This window comes from Oreochromis niloticus, linkage group LG2 (assembly GCF_001858045.2).
Source record: "Oreochromis niloticus isolate F11D_XX linkage group LG2, O_niloticus_UMD_NMBU, whole genome shotgun sequence".
In the NCBI taxonomy this organism is placed as follows: Eukaryota; Metazoa; Chordata; class Actinopteri; order Cichliformes; family Cichlidae; genus Oreochromis; species Oreochromis niloticus.
The window spans coordinates 13,338,480-13,359,356 of NC_031966.2; the positions used below are offsets into that span (position 1 = coordinate 13,338,480).

General features: G+C 39.1%; 1 protein-coding gene across 1 annotated transcript; it reads left to right on the forward strand.

Moving 5' to 3' along the window:
- Positions 1 to 441: 441 nt before the first annotated feature.
- On the forward strand, positions 442 to 18,299 carry gpm6aa (glycoprotein M6Aa). Its single transcript, XM_003443446.5, has 7 exons — positions 442 to 793; positions 11,006 to 11,198; positions 11,492 to 11,648; positions 12,672 to 12,825; positions 14,602 to 14,678; positions 15,254 to 15,319; positions 16,271 to 18,299. Exons 1-7 carry the CDS (start codon positions 757 to 759, stop codon positions 16,421 to 16,423), a joined length of 837 nt encoding a protein of 278 aa, XP_003443494.1. The 5' UTR covers positions 442 to 756; the 3' UTR covers positions 16,424 to 18,299.
- Positions 18,300 to 20,877: the final 2,578 nt, after the last annotated feature.

The following is a 20,877-nucleotide window of genomic DNA, read 5'->3' on the forward strand; positions in this document are numbered from 1 at the left end:
TTGTCTAGACATACAGTGTGCATTTAGAATTTAAGAATCCAATGACAACGCCTTGGTGATTGTATAATTTAATCTGTAGGACTAATAAGATTAGGAGAATCCCATTTCGAAATCAGATGTACCCCCTCACTTATTTAATGAGAGGTTGTGCTAATGTAGAGCAGCCGCAGCCTCGCTTGGGAAGGGGGGGTTGGTGGGTAATGGGCTTAACCATTCTGTCTGAGAGGGGTGTTGTTTAGGGAGAGCGAGACAAGCAATAGTCACCAACACTCATGAACACAACTGTCTAGACAACACAGTGAAAAGATCTTGATTCTGGCTTAGCTGCTACCAGCGTTTCTGCTTTTAGTGTTTTAATCCAACATTTTCCACACACCTCCCTTTTTCAAATGCATGGCTCTTTGTCACACATGCGCTTTCCTTCAAACCACAGAGACCACCCTCAGCTCAAGCCAGCCCTGCTACTCCTCTCCTCCTCCTCCTCCACCAGGGACCAAGGAGGCGTTCTGCACTTGCCACAGCAGTTTGCAATGGACAGTACCACAAAGACTAAGTGATCCTTTGCATCGCCCAGTCACTTGACAGAAACCACACCTGACAGCCAATCTAAGCGTTCAGAGAGAGAGAGAGAAAGAGAGAATAGAGAAAGAAAGGGGAACTGATGTGTGGATTACTCCTTAAATAAATACGATTTTAAACCTACACAGGACATTTATTTACTAATCGCTAGCTACTTAAAAAAGAAGAAAAAGCAAAATGGAAGAAGACATGGATGAGGGGCAGAGCCAGAAAGGTAAGAAAGTAAATCTTTGTATGTTCTGAAGAATTCATTTATGTATGTTTGTTTTTGTCAGTGTCAGTAGTGTCTTTGCAGAGACAAGTGCACAAATGTAAGCCATACCCTCTTTGAATAAAAAAGCATCTGTTTGTGGGAATTCTTTTGTCCACTGAGTATCAGCACTCCACTGAAAAGTGCACGTCTGTTTGTGCTGTCTGGGTAGTCACAGGGGTGTGAACTGCTACAGCAAGGGCTGGACTGCCTTTGTTTGCTTGATGTGGCTTTCATGCTTGTCGTGATGACAGAGAGAAACACGAAGAGCATGGAACCAAACTGAACTATTACAGTCTTTAAACCAGCAGCTTTCAGGTTCTGTCCTTTGTGTCGGAAAAACCGAGGTGCTGTATGATGCAGCAGTGCTTTGCAATATTCACTGTGCATTTGTTGCAGGAGGAGTTTTTAGTGGGGGGTTTTTTCATTCACTTAGGAGGGGCAGTGTTTGCTTTGTGCAGAGCTGAATTGCTATTTATACTTCACACCTCCACATCTTGTTACTCTGCATGAATGATTCAGTATATGGTTGCAACAGTATAAAACAAGGAAGTGTATTTTTTCATCAGTGGACTGGATAAAGATATTTTTTGTTAAAGAATGACACAATACCAAAGGTAAAGAGGATGCTGTTCTCATGTAGAAAACACTTTTTATTTCACCTCCCTTGTCTCCTCTCTCAGATTTACTGTGTCAGGCATATGTTTGTGTTCCCTCCTGTCGCTCTTCCCTGCAACTTAGCACTACTTACAGGCACACACACGAACTGAAACAGTTGCCATGGCGCTGGCAAAGTCATTATCTACTCCCTCTTCACCCACTCCTGTTGATGACATTTCAGAAGCACAGGAATAGTTTGCTGTGTCTAAGAATGTGGGCGGAAGAGAGACAAGAAGAGGCGCACATGTAGAGTCAGAAATCATAAGAAATGATTACAGCACAGAGTGAAAAGGAAAACAAGATGCTTAGGAGAATATAGTAAGCTTAATCAAACTGCTTGACTAAGCAGTGTAGTAGGAGTAGTTCTAGAAAACCTATAGATTTTGATCAAACAACTTTTAGTGGCATACCTAATTTTTGTGTGACAGTTCAATAATAAAGCCATGTACTTTGTGTCTGTCAGATCCATTAATTTGGGCAAAATATTAATGTAGTTATTTAGCATGTACTCATATAAAATAAAGCAAGCTCATTTTTCTTGAACAAAAGCTTATTAAAACCAAATTGACTGTTACTAACCTGTTACAGCAGAGGCTCACACACAAGCAGTCCTCTGCTTTGACATATGCAACCTGCTTCTCACACTGTTTTCGCCACTAGGGTGCTTTTATGAATCACTGCCCATGTGTCAACACAATCAAACATTTGATTTCTCCCATCTTATATCCTTTTAATGCCATTAATTTTTATGCAACATTATGTCACAACTGTTGTGCCTGATCACCACCCCCTCACATTCATCATGATGAATGTGAGGAAATAACATCTGATGCTGATGGTGGTGTCTACATACTTTGCTGCAGAGATATTGCATGAAGCTGGCATGCAAAGCAAGTAGCACCAGACTTGCACATCAAGATGGGATAGTGAGTCAATACACTGCCCAGTCTGCTGTCAGTCCAAACAGAAGCAAGAAGGAAAGTGTGTCTTAGAGATTGTATTTTTGTTTTATACAGTAAACTAAAGGCTGAAGCTCTTGGTAATTACATTACATACCAACCAGCTAACCAGCTAATGTTTGTTTTTAGCCTGACACCTATTGTAAGTCCGCTCTAGACAACACTGAGAACTACTGGACTGGTTTCCACAGCAGTTAAGAATGTGCAGCTTCTCCAGCAGATCATCAGGCAGTTTGGTTGTTGGATTAATTTCCATGTTGTAGCCTTCCAATGGCAAATCTGAACAATTACTCTGTAGACCATGTGTAGCAGAAATTATAGAAATTTGTACATAGAAAGACATCAATCACTGCCTGGGATCCTGAGTGGTACGATGTTGAAACGTACAGCCTTTTTCCTAAATCATAGGCTATTATTATTTAACCAGTAAAAAACAAATAACACAAGAAACTACACCCTGGTCCTGTTAGTTAGTATTGTGTTTGAAAGGTTATAGCTTAGACTTTCCTTTTGAATGGAAAATCAATAGTGTCACTATTTTAAGTATTTCAAGTCAAGTTTATCACCATGCTCCAAGATGGAGGTTCTGGAGACCAAGTATTATACAATGTAATTTGCATATGTTGGTTACCCCTCTATAGTTTGTGAAGACAAAAGATGATTGCAATGACTCCTCTGATGATGGTCATGTTTTCACCCATGTCACTTTGATTTCATGCACATTTTTCTGGAGAAATATATAATAATTTGTAATAATCATTGATCATTTTTGACCAAAAACTCACAATCTAACCTTAATTGCAAAAAAAGTGGGATAAATCATAGAAAAAATTAAATACATACAGTGTACACTATTAAGGAAAACATAATAACTTGACAGGCCTCTGTCTACAGCAAGCTTCTACCCAGTAAATGTACAGAAACCGGTAAGACTGGACATCTAGAAACACCAACATTTTAAAAGCTTATCATTTTGCGTAACCCTGATGTAGAAACAAAGCCCCCACAGTGGGTGATGTGCATTTTGTAAAATAAAATGTGTATTGTTTACATATGTATTTTAAAGCACAATTCTTTATCATTTTGGTGATGAAGATATCATTCAAGCTACCAAACGGACTGTAGATAAATTGGTACTTCCAGCTCAAAGGGGTGCAGGTGTCATTGAGTGCACTCACAGCATCCTAATGCCCTTCTGTCTTCCTCTTCTGAGGTTGCAAATCTCAGATTATGAGTCAGATGCACCAGGTGGGCACTGTTCACTTCAGCTGTTAGCCAAATGTATGAGCGCACTCTATGTACCAAAGTGGCTATTAGCAACAGGGAGCAGTCCAACGCCCTTCTGTTGAAAAAGCAGGTTTCGACCAGTATGAACACACGGCTAAATATGCTAAAAGTTCTGGAAATGAGCATATGGTGGGTAATACTGTGGATAAATAAACCAAACATGATTCTGCAGGTCATTTACACTTGATGTACTAACTGTTGCTGAATGGAAAAACTGAGAAAGGCACACCTGTTAGCATTTCCTGAGCCAAGAATCTACTCTGCAAGGTAGCGTTTGTCCTTCTGTTTGATTAGCACGTGGTTACATGTTGAGCATCTCATTTTTGTCCGTCTACAATCATGTGAGTAACATCGTGTGACTGTAATACTCAATGGAAAAATTGTGTTGTATTTTTTTAAAGGTTCACCGAGTTTCATGCACTTTGAATTTGCAGTTGACTTGATAAATGCCAAATCTGCATTAGGCTAAAGGCAAGGAGATGCTGCTTTGAACATAGTTGCTGTGGTCAGACAAATGGTTTTCCCACTACATAAAACCACATTTGTTTGGGGTTTTTTTTTGTTTATTTTTATCAAATATGATAAGAAATAAATTATTTAGGAGATATTATTCACTTGCAGCACATTCATGAATATATTACTTCATATATAAGTAGCAGCTTATCTAAGAGCTCCTATGTTCTCCTCTACTGGCCCTTAGTGTTTTGAAGCCTGCCCCAGCCCAGGTCAAGAGAGTTCCACCAATTGTTCTAGCAATTATTTCTGGAGCAGCTAAAAAACGTATGTGGGGTCTCTTATTGTTTTGAGCAATGACACAATGGTATAGATATAGGCATAGGTTAAGAGGTGTTGAAAATTACTTGCATTGAGATTGATGATAAACACTAGCTCACTGTAATGATAATATCTTAAAATAATAATATGATATTGTTGTCACTCAACATGATTGTGTCTTGTGTTAGCTTATGTAATTTAAATGTTGCTTAAAATTTCGGTCATTCAGAGTAAAGTGTGCCAGGAAACTGTTATTGAGTAAAAATTGAAGTACTAATATGAACACTGTTGTTGGACTCTGTAGACATGCTTCCATTACGGTCTATTGTTTTGGAGCTGTGCTTCAAATCCCTGCATTCTTTGGTTTTGGCTGCTTATGACGTTGGCAATCAGGAAACTTAAACTCATTTCACCCTGTGAAATGGAAATACCTGCATGGTTAAAATGCATAAACCTCAAGTCAAAAACCTTGTTTCTTTTGCTGTGTTTTTGACTCTTGCCCCCTAGTTCCTGGAGTGAACTTGGCTTAGACAAAAGACACGTCTACAGTCACGCAGTCCTGTTTAGACTCTTCCATCTCTCAGTGAAAAAGGAAGAGAGGAAATCAGTAGCTGAGCTTCCAGGCCTGGTGTGGAACAACCTTTTAGCCCTGAAGGGGTTTTATGTGTAATGTGTCTCGTTCACTATTGTCCCACTGAATTTGTTGACATACAGTAAGTGGGTCACGGCTCTCAAGTACCCGGTCTATTCTCAGATTTTGCGCTGCGGTTGTCATGGCAACCATGCTGGTTGATTAAACATGCGCAGAGGAGATGGGGGCACACAGGAGCAGAAAAAAACCCTGCTCACTGCAGGGGAAGGGGGGTGGGGTGCATTAAAGGAACAAGGAAAGCAACGAGACGCATGCACGCCCATTACACTCAGTCTGACACAGGCACACCATCCCCCCACTGAGATCTCGCTCTCTCTTGTCTCTCTGTCTGACCAGGCTCACCACCACCCCGTCCCCACACAAAACTCCTAATAAATGCTAGCTGTATGTGGGAAAATTGATCTTTCTTATTGGATCTCTCGTGTTAGAAATGAATGAGCAGACAGAGAATTAGATTATCCTTCCTTTTTCTGTCATCGTCTTTAATGAATTTTGTTAATTTAATACTCTAATGCAGCATGCTATTTATTTTCTCAGATGCTAAAACTGCATCAAAAGCAAAGCCTCATATCCCTATATGACTTCAAAAGGAAGAAATCCTTTTTAATTAGGAATGAACCAACATAAGCAACCATCCGTCTATCCATTAATTTTCTTCCGCTCATCCAATTCAGGGTCGAATAAACAACCATTTGAGTAAAAATCATCTATGAAAGCAAGTATTTGGAATCTGCCCAATATTTTTTTATGTCTTTTATGTCTGATATTTTGCTAGATGTAGAACTATTTTGGTTAAGAAATATTTGTGTCAATAGGGAAAAAATGTCTTAAAGGTAATCTAGCCTTAAAGAGAAATTATTTTTCCAGTTTAACAGGACCACCACACGTCAAATACTGACCTATGGATGAACTAAGCAAATTTCATAATGTGGAAATGTCTGAGAAACATCACAACACTGTAATTCGCAGAATTCATCCAATTCATCATCCACCCTAAGTTACTCCATAAATTAACCCTGCACTGATCTGATATGGACAACATTACCTCAACCATCATGCAAAAGTTGACTAGGCCAGAGAGAACGTGTGTATGTGTGTATCCCTTTTGCCTGTCAGCTATGGCACTGACAGATGGAGGAGAAGTGGGAGGTGGGAGAGGCCTTGGGAGGGGGTCATCCTTTCTCTTTGTATTAGGGAGACGCCTTCTGTTGATTGGACCACGGTGTTTGGGCTCTCACAGGCTTCAATTTCACCCCCTCCCTTTCCTCCCTTGAAAAAAAAAATGTGGCTTTGTTCTGGGAAAATAAAATATTTAAAACAGTGCCATCTTCTAAATCTGTCTCTTTGTTCAAAACTGAATAGCATTAATCCTGGTTTTGCCAGAGTTAAGATTTGCGCCAATGAAATGTATTTAATCAACACGCTGAGGCAAGAAAATCCTTAAACGTTGGTCATAAACATGAAAATAGGTTATTCTGAGTAAAAGATGTTTTGTAGACTAAGCTTACCTTAAACATTGGGGGTGTACTTCAGATCAGAATAAGGCAAAACAAAAACATCACATATATTCATTGAAGTACGCAGATGGTCCTTGTCACTGCAATTCTAGTCCATTTTAAATCTGCTTGGTTGCACCAAACTTCCCTACTTGACAGTCATTGTTTCCTATACGACGCAGCCATTCAAATACCCATGACCCCTAAAGCAGGCCATCTTTTATTTTTATCACAGGTGATGTGGGGCTAAGCAGAAAGCATGAAAAATGAATGTGGGAGACTTGTGTGCCTCCGCACTGTGCCACTTCTAAATTATTGATCAAGCATCCACTAACTCTTCATCGTCCGTTTGCCATTTTTCATCCACTCAGAGTCTCAAATTCATTTAGGATCAATGAAGGTTTACAGAGAGCAAATGATAGCACGCACTGGTATTTTTTAATGGGGTGAGGAAGACAGATAACATATGAGATCATAAACCAATTGCTGGTGATCTTTTATCACTGCAGTTTCAAAACTGGAAGGACCATAGCAAATGTGAAATGGGGGAAGCTAAGCTAATAAGACGTTACTGTAAATTCAGCTGTTTCTACTCACGTGAATACATTTTTTTCTCTCAGAAAAAGATGGAAGCCTTATTAGTTTTTACGTTTTTACCTAGATTTACCTACATTTACAACTTTATCACTGAATCTGGTCCTTTTCTTACACACCTCTCTTTACTGGGTGTGATGAGTTTCCCTTTCACAGAATTAAGAGCAGACAATCAATAAAACATTAGTCTGTTACATCCACTCAGTAATGCTTTCATCCTGCCTTCTAACTTCATCTTCAACTGTTTCCATGGAAACTCTTTAAGTCAAGTCACATATAGACAAATATTATGTGTGTTGTACTCTGTAGTAGCCAATTCTGTTTATTGCTTGGCGGAAAAGTAGTCTGTTTAAAATTGCAGCTGCTTTTTGCTATGTGCAGAAAAGCAAGGAAATAAGCCTTGATTGAGGCCATCACTTAAATCATTGATATTACCCCTTGTCTCTCTTCATGTTAAATACAGGCTCCACTCAATTACTGCATTAATCAACACCAGCATATCTCAAAGGCTGCTGTGTTCGTGTGTTTAAGACTCAAAATGCCAGAGAAAATGTCTTATATCTATTCTATCTATTTCTGATGGCTGAAAAACCTTATTTTTCCATACAAGTGACGTAGTTTGGAAATAAATAAAAAATTAACTGGGAACATTGCAGTAATTTATATCCCATCAGTACTACATACAAATCCATGTATTTGTGGTGAGTACTTGACTCAACAGTTGACTCTTACTCTGGCTCATAAATGGGCACTCTCTGCCACACTCTCATCTTGTCAGTAATCACAGCTGCATCAATAAATTCTGTCAGTGCCTGTTTCCTGAAGTGTTAAGGCAACTCAACATAATGAATCTGGGGCAAGAGGTAGTGACAGATAGACTTGTAGAAGGTACTCAAGCAAAGAACAAAAATAGCTACATTCACGAGACCTTGGGAAATGAAGGAGCGAATCTGATAAAGTCCCGTTTAGGTAACAGATCCTTGATTTCTAAGGCATTCCAGACATTATACTGCAAAGTTATCAGGATTGTGTGTTAACATGTATTTGGTTGGTCTCAGAGCCTTGGCACTGCTGTGCATCTGGAGACCTTTTCATGCATAAGTTGCCAGAAAAAGACAACCTGACACCCTTAAATAATGATAACAGAAAATTTTGCTATCCAAAATATTGTAACTGCAGAATGCAATCGTGTTAAAAACAAACGCTTACACATGACTTTACACAGTCTTATGCAAAACTAACCACACTCTTACTGCTTCCATAGGAATTAAATATGGCGTGATTGGAAGGGTAGCATTTGAACAAACCTCAGGACTTCTGGAAAGTACTTTGCACAGTCAAAACCAAAGTGGAGATGTTTGACTATCGTCACATTTGGCAAAAATCAATCACACCATATCAGCACAAACAACTGTCAAACACAGTTCCTGTGGACCTTGCAGTTACTGAGTTGATCGTGACCTTGAACTCGTGAACTCGTGAAAAGAATCAAAGTGTCGCATCAGCTGAGTCAAAGTCAACTGATTGAAATTCTGTGGTGGGACCTTAAGAGTGCTGAGAATATACAAATGCCCACAAACCTCAATGAACTAAGGCAACTTTGCAACATGAACTTTGGACTTTGTTCCAATATTCCTCCACAACAATGTCACAGACTGATAAAGCCCTGCAGAAAAGAATTACTCCAAGTTATTTCTGCGGAAGGTGATTCTACAAACTATTGAATCATGGGGTGTACTTAGTTTTCCACAGGACTGAATAGAGTTCTTTAAAACTCTCTTTTTCTCACTATTTTATTAGGATGCAGGGTTCGGAATAAAAACAGCTCTATTCCAAGTGAGACTATACAAAGTGATTCATAGAAATTCATTTTTGATTACATTGATTAAACTGATGGCTCGGCTATGGGAGTGTCCCCCAAAGCACTCCTGGAATGCACTAAAAACGGCAGAATTTTAGCAGCATCTGTTTTACTGGTGGAGAGGGAGTCTCGGCCATTTAAATCTACTGCGGGTTCTCAGAGTCACATGACGGAAGGTGTGAATTAGCGTGAAACCACCTAGGAGTGCATGTCAGGTGGCACTGTAAGTACCTGATAGTTACCAAGAGGCACCAACGGTGAAGTATTCCCTGAATTTGATGTCTCTTCCTTGGTGAGTCAGTGGGAATGCTGGAGAATTACTAAGGCAGTGATGATAAAGGCAGACAAATGGCACTGCAGTCCCTCTATTCAATGGGGGAATCACCAGTTTGAGATATAATGCATACTATAAACATATAGTGTACCTCATCTTTAAACCTTATATCGAAGCATACACTGTATGAGCTGAGAATACTTAAACAGAGACTAAAATCAGAAGCTTATTAACAGGCACAGCAGAGTTGTTTGGATTGAAAGTGTGAAAAGCTGCACAGATCATTTAGGATACAGCATTCAGCAAACCCGTGTATGGACAGAAACATGTTTAAAATACAGCACAGAAGCCGAATAGACATTCCACAGTCTAGCAGTGGATTACATCAGTTAGGATGTAGATAATCTAGGAAACCCTGGGTGAAGGTTGTAACTGCACCAAGCGTTTGAGTGCTCAGCACAGCCCAGCGGGCGGACCAGCTACTTGGTATTCCACTCATGTCTGGATCAGAGTCACACGAAGAGAGCTGAGGAGGAGGAATATTGCTCTGACTGCTGCTTTGAAACAAAAGTGAAGATGACTAGACAACCTTTAAAAGAATGGAGCTGAAAACATCCTGAAATCTTATCATCTTTGCAACTGACAACAGAGTCACTGCGTCTCTTCTGAATGAGCACAGCAAAACCAATGCAGATGAATTTAATCATGGGCCATGATCATCTTACATCTGATCAAGAGTAATGCTGTGCTGGTCATAAAAGCACATATACCACATTTGTTTACTGACTACAACTTTAATCATTTAGAATATTTATGAAGCAGCTCTCCAATTTTAATACAGGTCTAGCTGTTTCAGAATGGTCTGGCTTTGTGAAAAATGAATCTGTCTGGATAATATACAGCAAAACAGTGCAACACTGGATTCATTTTGCACTTACACAGGAAATACCTCTGTACCGCTGTTGTAGTTACTGGGAAATGACTGACTCAGTAGCACAAAACACACACACACACACACACACACACACAGAAATATACAAACACGAGATGGAGACTCATAAATCAAAGCAATTCATAAAGACACACCTGGGTACATTATTTACAGACGTGGCTTCTTTTTGAGCAGTCTGTGTGACAGGAGATTGAAGATGAACCTGAGCAGTGATTTGTTACCTTAAGAACCCCCTGGGACAGGAAGCTGAGGAAAGTAGAATGGGGTTAAAGGTCATGATTACTATGTGAAACTAGGGCTGAGTTTGTAATGCTGAATAAAATGTCAGCATCATCCGTAGGGCTATAGAGCTGACAGAACAAATAACACAGCTGTTTGATAGGGTTTTGTTGTTGTTTTTTAACATAAGGGAAAGGAGTACTGCAGTCAAACTTAGCTTGCAGTGTTACATGCAGAGCTGCCTCCCAGCTGGTTTGGTTCCTGGAGAATATTAAATGGAAATGGAAATACAGTTTACTGCATGCAGATGCATTTGCTCAATTCTAATGTATTGATAAATAATTTAAAACACAGCAAATGCAGCAAAAATGTCTCTGTTACTTTGTGCCACGTCTCCTGTTTTTTCTCTCAGAATTTTAACAGTCTTTGTTGGTTAATCTCCGTTTAGGATGCCTTGAATGCTGCATCAAATGCCTGGGTGGGATTCCATACCCATCCCTCATAGCCACCATCTTGCTGTATGCTGGTGTGGCCCTCTTCTGTGGCTGTGGACATGAAGCCCTGACTGGCACTGTCACCATCCTCCAGGACTACTTTGAGGTTGTGAGGAGCCCCGTGGATTCACTGGATGTCTTTACAATGTAAGTAACAAAGGTTCTAAACAGCTCTGTTGATTACCAAGAAAACATAGTTTGCATACTTCAACAATATAAAATACACAAGTATATGTGCTTTGACACATCCTAAAGATCCACTGCACAAGCCGAGCAAAGACAGCTATGTTAATTACTTCTATTTAAGAGGCCCGTAATTATCTATATAATTTTCCTGTGTGGGTATTTTTGTATGAATATGCTTGCTAACATCTTAAAAAGAAAGGGTAACTTCTTATTCTTTTAGACTGCATTTCTGTTGTTCTGTATTCCTTCTCCAGGATTGACATTATTAAGTATGTGATTTACGGCATTGCATCGGCTTTCTTCGTCTATGGCATCCTGCTAATGGTGGAGGGATTCTTCACAAGTGGTGCCATTAAAGATCTGTACGGGGACTTCAAGATCACAACATGTGGACGTTGTGTCAGTGCCTGGGTAGGGCTACTATTTTACTTCATATTAACTATAAAATATATAACTATTACTCTATATAAGCTTTTACTCTTTTCGGGAATCACCTAGTAAATGTCAGGTCATTTCCCAGGGACTTTCCCTTGAAGGCTGAGTAGGTTTCACTACCTGACACTTTTTTGTGGCCAACGTGACACCACTCATGCCCTCCCCAGCTCTATATGTAATGATGTTTTTAGAGTTGACCCCTGTATTTGGTGAGGTTTCACTATTTTGAAAAGGCTGAAAAAGGTCAGCCACAATAGAGCCTTTAGGAGTACTATAACTCAACTATTTTTAATTTCCCCAAAAGAAAGTACAGTATAAATAGCACCACATTTTTTCAGAGGAAAGAAGACATTGAAGGGGGATATACAAACCTAATGTAATCTGAGGCCATTCACATGTGTGCTCATCGCTTCTGTTTGATATATAGTATTTTTTTAATTATCAATATATCAAAATTTTAGATTTCTCAAGTTCCTCTGCTAAAGAAATGTGTCTACACAGAGGAATTCTGATCTCGTCATCTTTTCTTTGGCTTCTATTGAAGTTGTTCTTCAAGTCAACGTCTAAATCAGTGGTCCCCAACCCCCGGGCCACGGATCGGTACCGGTCCGTGAGTCGTTTGGTACCGGGCTGCGAGAGTTGAGGCTCAGGTGTGAAATTTATGGGTTTCAGGGTTTTTATCTTTTTTTTTAATCATTTTTAAACGTTAACTCTGTTTCCCTGGGTCTTTTCCCATGTGTTTTGAATAAATCTTCTTCTTTTTGGTACTGGAAGTGGTTTTATTTTGTTGTATTTATCCGCGACACCTTAAAGGCCGGTCCGTGAAAATATTGTTGGACATAAATTGGTCTGTGGCGCAAAAAAGGTTGGGGACCACTGGTCTAAATGATCAGTTTTACACTAGCCACAATGCCTTGGAAGGTGTTAGTATTACTGCATCAAATAAATATGGTTCCACTTCAGTAATCCATGTTCATCTGTACCGTTTCCCACTTTCAGTTCATCATGCTGACATACATCTTCATGCTGGCTTGGCTTGGAGTGACTGCATTTACCTCCATCCCAGTTTTCATATACTTCAACATCTGGAATATTTGCCAAAATACTACTGTCCTGGAGGGAGCCAGCCTATGCCTTGACCCACGCCAGTATGGTAAGCATGAATATTCTCCAGTTTTTTCCCCCCACATTACTTTTGTTTTTCACCCCTCTGTGTGCTTAGAAATAACTCGGTGACAGAAATTTATGCTGTATGTAAATTACTACTTTTTACTTTTGTGAACAGCTAGTAAATATATAAAATCAATTTCTTAAGTGTAGCCTCCAGGTGGTTTTCTTTCAAATGGATTAAACATCTCTTTAGGATATGGGTAAATAATAAAAGTGAGTAAAATTATATTATTTTTTAAGTATAGCAGAATGAGACTGTATGGAAATGATAAACACCATAAAAAATTCACACTAGATATGAGAATTTGGCATAAACAACATAAAAACACAGATACATCTTGCCTTGGGTCAACATACCTGTGGCGGTGGTGTAATAGTGTGGCATACGTTTCACCTCTTTACTAGCAACAGAGCATTGCTTAAATGTCACAGCCTATCTGGGTATTGTTGCCGACCCTGTCCATCCCTTTAACGATCCCAGTGAATCCACCTTTTGATGGTCTAAAGCACCATGTCACAAAACTCACAGAATGTCAAACTTGGCAAGTAAACACTGTCAAGACCTTCTGAGGTTCAAAATGAGCAACAGAATGGGGGAGAAAGGCGATCAAAGTGACTCTGAACATGGTGTAGGTGTTGATGGGCTGGTCTGAGTATTTCAGAAACTGATTATCTATTTGGATTTCCCCACACAGCTGATTCTAGGGTTTAAAAAAGTGAAAATATACAGTGAGAGGCAGTTCTCTGACCTAAAATGCCTTGGTGATGCCAGAGGTGAGATGAGAATAGCCAGACTGAATAAAGCTAGTAGGAAGGCAACAGTAGCTCAAATAACCATTTGTGACAACCAAGGTATGCAGAAGAGCAAGTCTGAACACACATCACATCAAACCTTGAACCAGATGGGCTACAGAAGCAGAAGACCGCACTGGGTGCTCCTCCTGTCAGAGAAGAACAGGAAGCTGAGGGTGCAATTTGTTCCGAAAAAAGACAACAGAAGAAGGAAAACATTGCCTGGTCTGGGGTGCTCTCAGGAGCTCAGTCACTTCCATGTGGCATCACAATGCCACCTGTGCAACAAGTCCAGTCATGAAATTTCCTCACTACTAAATATTCCACAGTCAACTCTTAGTGGTAGTACAACAAAGTGGAAGAGTTTAGGAACAAGAGCAAATTAGCCACAGGCCATGAAAAATCACAGAGCAGGGTCAGTGGATCCTCACACGCATAGTGCATGGTGGTTTCTGCAGAACCAATCGTTACAGACCTCCAAACTTCATGTGGACTTCAGATTAGCACAAGCACAGTGGGTAGAGAGCTTTCTGGAATATATTTCCATGGGCATGCAGCTGGAGCCAAGTCTTAAAGCTGTTTGTAGCTGCAAAGGGTAGGCCAACATTTTAATAACCCATATGAATTAAGAACAGAACTTCATTCAAGTTCATATGTATGTGAAGCAGATGAGCAAATACTTTTAGCAATATAGTTTATGCTGAAGTAACTATGGATCCGAATTACTGAGAAACATTTACAGTACCTTGCTGAATCTGCACTAGAAAGAATTACAGCAGTTCTGAAGGCAAAATGGGCTCCATTCGACAGTAACAAGGTGCAACTAATGAAGTGACAGATGCATAAATGGACTATCTGATAGTCCATATAAACCTTTTGCCACTACTTGCATCCTGTGGTCATCTGTGCTGTATCTGCTCTATTGTTCTAGAGCATTTACATTTATAAATATACTGACCCATTTCAGGTATTGTGCCAATTGCGGAGGCCAGAACTATGTGCACTGGATCTGAGAAGTTCTACAGGATGTGTGAATCGAATGAGGTAAGGTAACTTTGAGTACATGAAAAATAATTAACAGAACCTGCATCAACTGCAAAAAACACCAGTTAGTCCTCATTACAGCAATAATATTGTCAGATTTGTCAGATTCACACATTCTAGACCACAAAGGCAAAAGAATAAAGTGCACCTATACTGGGGAGCAGGGAAAACAAAAACTGACAAATTGATTGGCAGAATGACAGCATGCCTGAACTGACAGCACGGCAAGGTATGAACGCCATTCAAATTATTTGACTTAAAAGTCAAAGTTTGACAGAAAACTCAGACTATGACCCCAAACTCACATGTTAGACAGTTGACAAAAGTCAAAGTATTTTTTAACACTGAAATTGCAGTTTTTCAACTTTATTGTTGTGCCTGAAATGAAGAAATTAAAAAAAAAAAAAAAAAAAAAAAAAAAACTTGAGTGTTTACATACTGACGGTAAATGTGTCACAGATATCGAATGTGAATTTATAGACATAAAAAAGAATCAGAGCCAATGATTTTTTATTGCCAAAGATGTCTGCTAACCCCTGGAGATTAATATGTCCTGCGGTTTGTTTTTGATCCAGCTGGACATGACATTCCACCTGTTCATCTGCGCCCTTGCTGGAGCAGGAGCTGCTGTTATTGCTATGGTAAGCCACCGATAAGACAATGAAAACAAACTGAAACCGGTTTAAGTTTTATTTATTAATTTATTTTAAGTAATGCAGTATTTTTTTCATGAAGATCAGATTAAGCTTTGCTGTTGCAGCAACACTGTAATGCTGTAGCGGGATCAGTAGCTTCTGTTATATGTACCTGTGAGAGAATAGCTGTAGATAGGAGAGAAGGCATTTTGGCGCAGTGAAAAAGACTGTTTGTCTCCCTCCCTCTTTCGGAGGAGCCAGGCATGTCATGCCGTTGTCATGGAAACAGGGAGAAGAAAGGCTCGGAGATTGTTGCAAACATCACTCAGTAATCAGCAATTTGCAAGGAGCCATTTTCTGAGAAACAGAAAGTGTTTGCTACTGGAGATGATGGTGCAAATTGTGGGCTGAACTAGTTTTTTTGCTGTGATTAATCCTTCCAAACTTAGCTGGAAAACAACAGAAGCACTTGTGCACCTCAATACTGAAGTAAAAAAATCACATAAATTAATGAATAATGTTAATAAGAAATAGAAAAACAACAGGGACAATAACAACAATTATAATTATTATTATCATTACTATTATTATTATTATTGTTATTATAGCTTCTGTATTTTAATCTCAGTCACCCAAATGGTCCTACTGCATATTTGCAGAGCAAATATAAAACTGCCAGTCCCTGTGAAAAGAAAAGCTGTGTAACAACCTCAGTCATTAAACCACAATACATTCATTATAACCACTGCTGCCATGGTAACACAAGTCCAACACAGTTAGAATTATGCTGCCACCTGCTGGACGATTGTTGTCCTTAATCCAAGGGTTCAGATCAGCTTTTAAAGTCTATTCAGTATTAAAAATGAATACATTTAAGAAATCAATAATGATAATGCATAGATTATGAAATACAGCTGACCTTGTGTGATTTGTTAAATGGGAATGATTTCCTTACAGATCCACTACTTGATGGTGCTATCTGCCAACTGGGCCTACGTGAAGGACGCCTGCCGGATGCAGAAGTATGAGGACATCAAGTCAAAGGAGGAGCAGGAGCTTCACGACATCCATTCCACTCGCTCCAAGGAGCGTCTCAACGCCTACACATAAAAACCAGCGTGAGGCCTGGCCCTGCCACTCCGGCCTCTCTCACTCTCTCTCTCTTCTTGCTTTCTATCTGTCTCTCTCTACCATCCCCTCCCGAGGGGGGGCGGATGGCGCCTAGGGCCCTCGCCACTGCTGATGTCACTGGTGCGTCATATGACAAATGTGGTCTTGGGGGGGAACGTCACATAAACCTCCCCAGTCACAAACAGCATTTCAGATGAAAAAAAAAAAAGCCCCTTTACCTCTCTCATGGATGGTGTTATCATTTTGGCAGTTGTATTATTGAACAAGTTGAATAAGAGTTATTTAGTGCTGACAGTAGTTTTAGTGTAGTTTTTAGAGTCAGAAGTAGCAGTAGTATTTATGTTTTTTTCTTTTTTAATAGTGTACAATTGTTTTATTTTTCTTAAACTTTATTTTATACCAAGTGTCATTTTGCCTTCATGGATAATTTATTTTATGCTGATTTCCTGAGGGGGTCAACAGGGGCTTCAAAGGGTTTTCAAGCACATTTCTCATGTCGTGTGTCTGAAGATTTCATGTTCAAGAACTGTGTACTGTATGTGAGTGGATGGTTAGTTTTGAAAATATTTTAAATTTCACAATACAACTATGAAGCATTGTAAGCCTTTGCCATACCAGTATTCCCAGGGATTAAAACCACTTTCACATGAAAGCAATTTAATCTGTTTTTCTATGTGAAACATAATTTAAAAAAAATAACAAGACAACGCAAAAATACCAAATCAGAGTAAAATAATATTTGCTAGATGTGCCAAGCCTGTTAAACAGGAAATACTGACTTTGATAGATAGGATTAGTGAATTGAAGATAAATTGTGGGTTATTTTATGATATATTTGCCATTTAGATATATTTTCGGACTCGCACAAATGCACATGCAAACATGCTTTCATATTCCCTTTTTTAATTTCTAAAGTTGAACTTTATAAATACTAATCTCCTGTTTTGCAGTACTCTGCACTGTATATACTGATATATATACTGATAAGTATACCTATATGTTAAGCACTGACATTTAAAGACATTTCTTGTGAGAGTAAGAAGAAATCAGTCCTACCTGCATCTATCAGCCCCAACCTGAAAAGAAGGCCTGACGGTCAAAAGTTGTCTGTGTAATGGCACTCCTTGGTGGAATTTTCAGATGTGAGAAAAGTGTGTGTCACCGTAATTTTGTCCATTACAGTAACTGTAACTTGCCTATAAATCCACATACAGAGGTGGCCTGTCAGTTCATTGCCTGGCGATTTTTTTCTTTCTGTCAGTATTTCTCAAAGCTAGTTTCATGCACTTCTTTGACCATTTCTGTGCTCTCTCTAGATGTAAGCGCATTGATGTTCAACTCAAAGTTGGATAACTGTACTGTTAGTAAAGACTGTGAATTTAGATGTTTCTCGTGGCATGGACATGCATCAATATAGTCTTTTTGACTCATAAGTTACTTTATTTCACCTCTTTATTTTTACACTATTGACTGTCTTGCTGGATAAACCTTTTGTTTATATGTGCAGTACTAAACCTCCCACGCTTACTGCGTTATGCTCCTAATATTAGCGACTGTAGTCTTTGAGTTGTGTCTATTTAGTTTGTGATGAGGTTTAAACCATGTCTTAAAGCTAATACTTGTACCAACATTGCATACTCTGTAATGATCTGAAAAAATGCTCTCAGCTTTCTCCTCGTATTAGTCTTTTGTACTTTCACTACGGATGCTTAGTAGCAGGCTTTAAATCTAATCTGTTTTGTACATTCATGTGCCAACAGCTTGAAGTGGCTTATTTGACCTGTATGATCAAATTTGCTTGCATAAATAAAATTCACTTGTGTACTTGTTAATAAATACCATTGGTTTCTTGTGACCAGTTTGTTTTGATGTGGACCAATTCTACAGGCAGTAGCACAGGATTTTAAAGAGTTACAATATAAGACAAAAATATAAACTCTTAGCTTTCCAGTGAATCTGTAAGTACAGCCAAGAGGATTCATTTATAGACAGATGAACTAACATGATCAAAGAGTAAAGGACACTAATGAAGGTAAGAAGAAAATCGACTCAGCAACTACATCATACCACTAGATGTCATCCTTTATGCTTAATCACTTCAAATAAAAAAAATGAATAACAACCTAAATAGATTGTTAAGCAACTTAACACTGACCATGGAATCATACTAGCATAAAAAAGACACCTAACTCAGAGGATGTACCGGTGTTTTGTTTACACATAATAGACAATGTAGGAAAGAACCAATTTTAAATTGAATCTTTAAACACTTGGTTACTAGCAGAAACATAATTTGTTCCATTTCTTTAGGTTAATCTACAAAAATGCCAAAGACAACAAAGCTTGACAGATGTAAAATTGTATTTTTGGGCTGGCAATATGACGCCTAAAGAGCTATTACCCAAAATCTGTTAATCAAAAACGTATCATACCTTGGCATGGGGGGGCAGAGAGTCCTTAAAGGAATGTGATAAAACCAGAAAAATGGAGGACAAAAGAAAAAGTGGTATACCTACAGCATAATGAACAGTATGTGAAAATCATGTCCTTCAGAAATTGGAAAAAATCCAGCAAAGACTTGACACACGACCTGAGAGATTCATCTGGCACATCTTCAGTTGATCCATCTACTGTTCACTGAAGCCTAATGAGAAATGGTTTCAGTGGAAGGGTGGCTGTCTAGAAGCCATTCTTAAGGGGAAAAAAACAGGGAGAAAAGGCTGATGTATGCCAAATTACACAAGAATTGTACAGAATATCAGTGGGTAAAAGGTCTCCTTGAGTGACGAATCCAAATCTGAAATTGGTTGGAATCATGGTCGAAATGTATGGAGGAGGTCAGGAGAGAGGTACAGCAGAAAAAACTGATAGAATTACAAAAGCAGAAAAGTACTGTGAGATTTTGATCCGTCATGCAATACCACCTGGAAAACAACTGATTGACAAGGGTTTCATTTTTCACCATGACAGCGATTTCAAACCCACTGCCAATGGAGTAAAAGTGTACTTGGACAGAAAAAACACACACAATGGCACACCATCAGTCACTAGATTGGTCTCCCTAGAGTTTGGACCTCAGCATTACTGAAGCGGCGTGGGATCATCTTGACAAAGAATAGAACAAAAGGCAGCCAACATCCAAAGTAGAGCTTTGGATGTCCTTCAAGACACCTGGACACTACTTAAAGAAATTACAAGAAAGCTTGCCTAAGAGAGTTCTGGCTGTGTTAAGAATAAAGGTGGTCATACCAAGTGTTGACTTTGAAGCTTATTAGAATTGTACAGACAGTTTTTTAGACTATATTTCCATGTGCGTTTAATAAATCACTGTACTTATTTCAGGTTTACCTGAGATGAGAGTTGGCTCAGGCCCTTTGCACAGTATTATATCAGCATAATGACTACCAGAAAATATATGTCTTAGCAAGACATACAAAACCATTAAAAGCAACCCTTGATTAACAATTCAATTCAATTCAATTCAATTCAATTTTATTTATATAGCGCCAAATCACAACAAAAGTCGCCTCAAGGCGCTTTATATTGTACAATGGATAGCATAATAATAAATACAGAGAAAACCCCAACAATCATATCATATGACCCCCTATGAGCAAGCACTTTGGCGACAGTGGGAAGGAAAAACTCCCTTTTAACAGGAAGAAACCTCCGGCAGAACCAGGCTCAGGGAGGGGCGGCCATCTGCTGCGACCGGTTGGGGTGAAGAAGGAAAACAGGATGAAAGACATGCTGTGGAAGAGAGACAGAAATTAATAACAGATATGATTCGATGCAGAGAGACACTTAACAGACCACTAGCAAATACTGTCTGAAAATATGAAAGTTTGCATTACTTCAAACATATCTTCAGCAGACAGGTTGAATTTGGCCAATACCTAAAGCTACTGATCCTCCCGGTGAGGCAATAAATCATATCCAAGACTACATTTTACACCCTGGTGCCAGACAGAATTCCCTCAGTCTAAAATATGTCCTTCAGCTAAATGATATATTAGTATCTGAGGAATCTCTTCAGCTAAAGGAGTTTGCATCAGATTTTATGAACATATCCACAGTCTTATCTTAGACACAGGCTGACAACAAAGGGACAAACCAAACTGCCTTATAAGGTGAACACGTGACTGATCAGACCTGCTCAAAGTTCATCGGCGTAACTTTGTGCTGAACATTGGGGGGGTCAAGATCTCTCTCTAAATAAATAAATAAGTCAGGGTAAATTCCCAGATGATCAAACATGCAACTATTTTGCTGGTAATACCTGAAATTAGTAAAGAAAATCAAAAGCCTATTTATGCAAGAAAATTCATAATTTAATTGGGGGGGGGGTTATATTGGTTGGGTCTGATTATTGGGGGGGTCATAAATGGTAAATGGCCTGTATTTGTATAGCGCTTTTACTAGTCCCTAAGGAC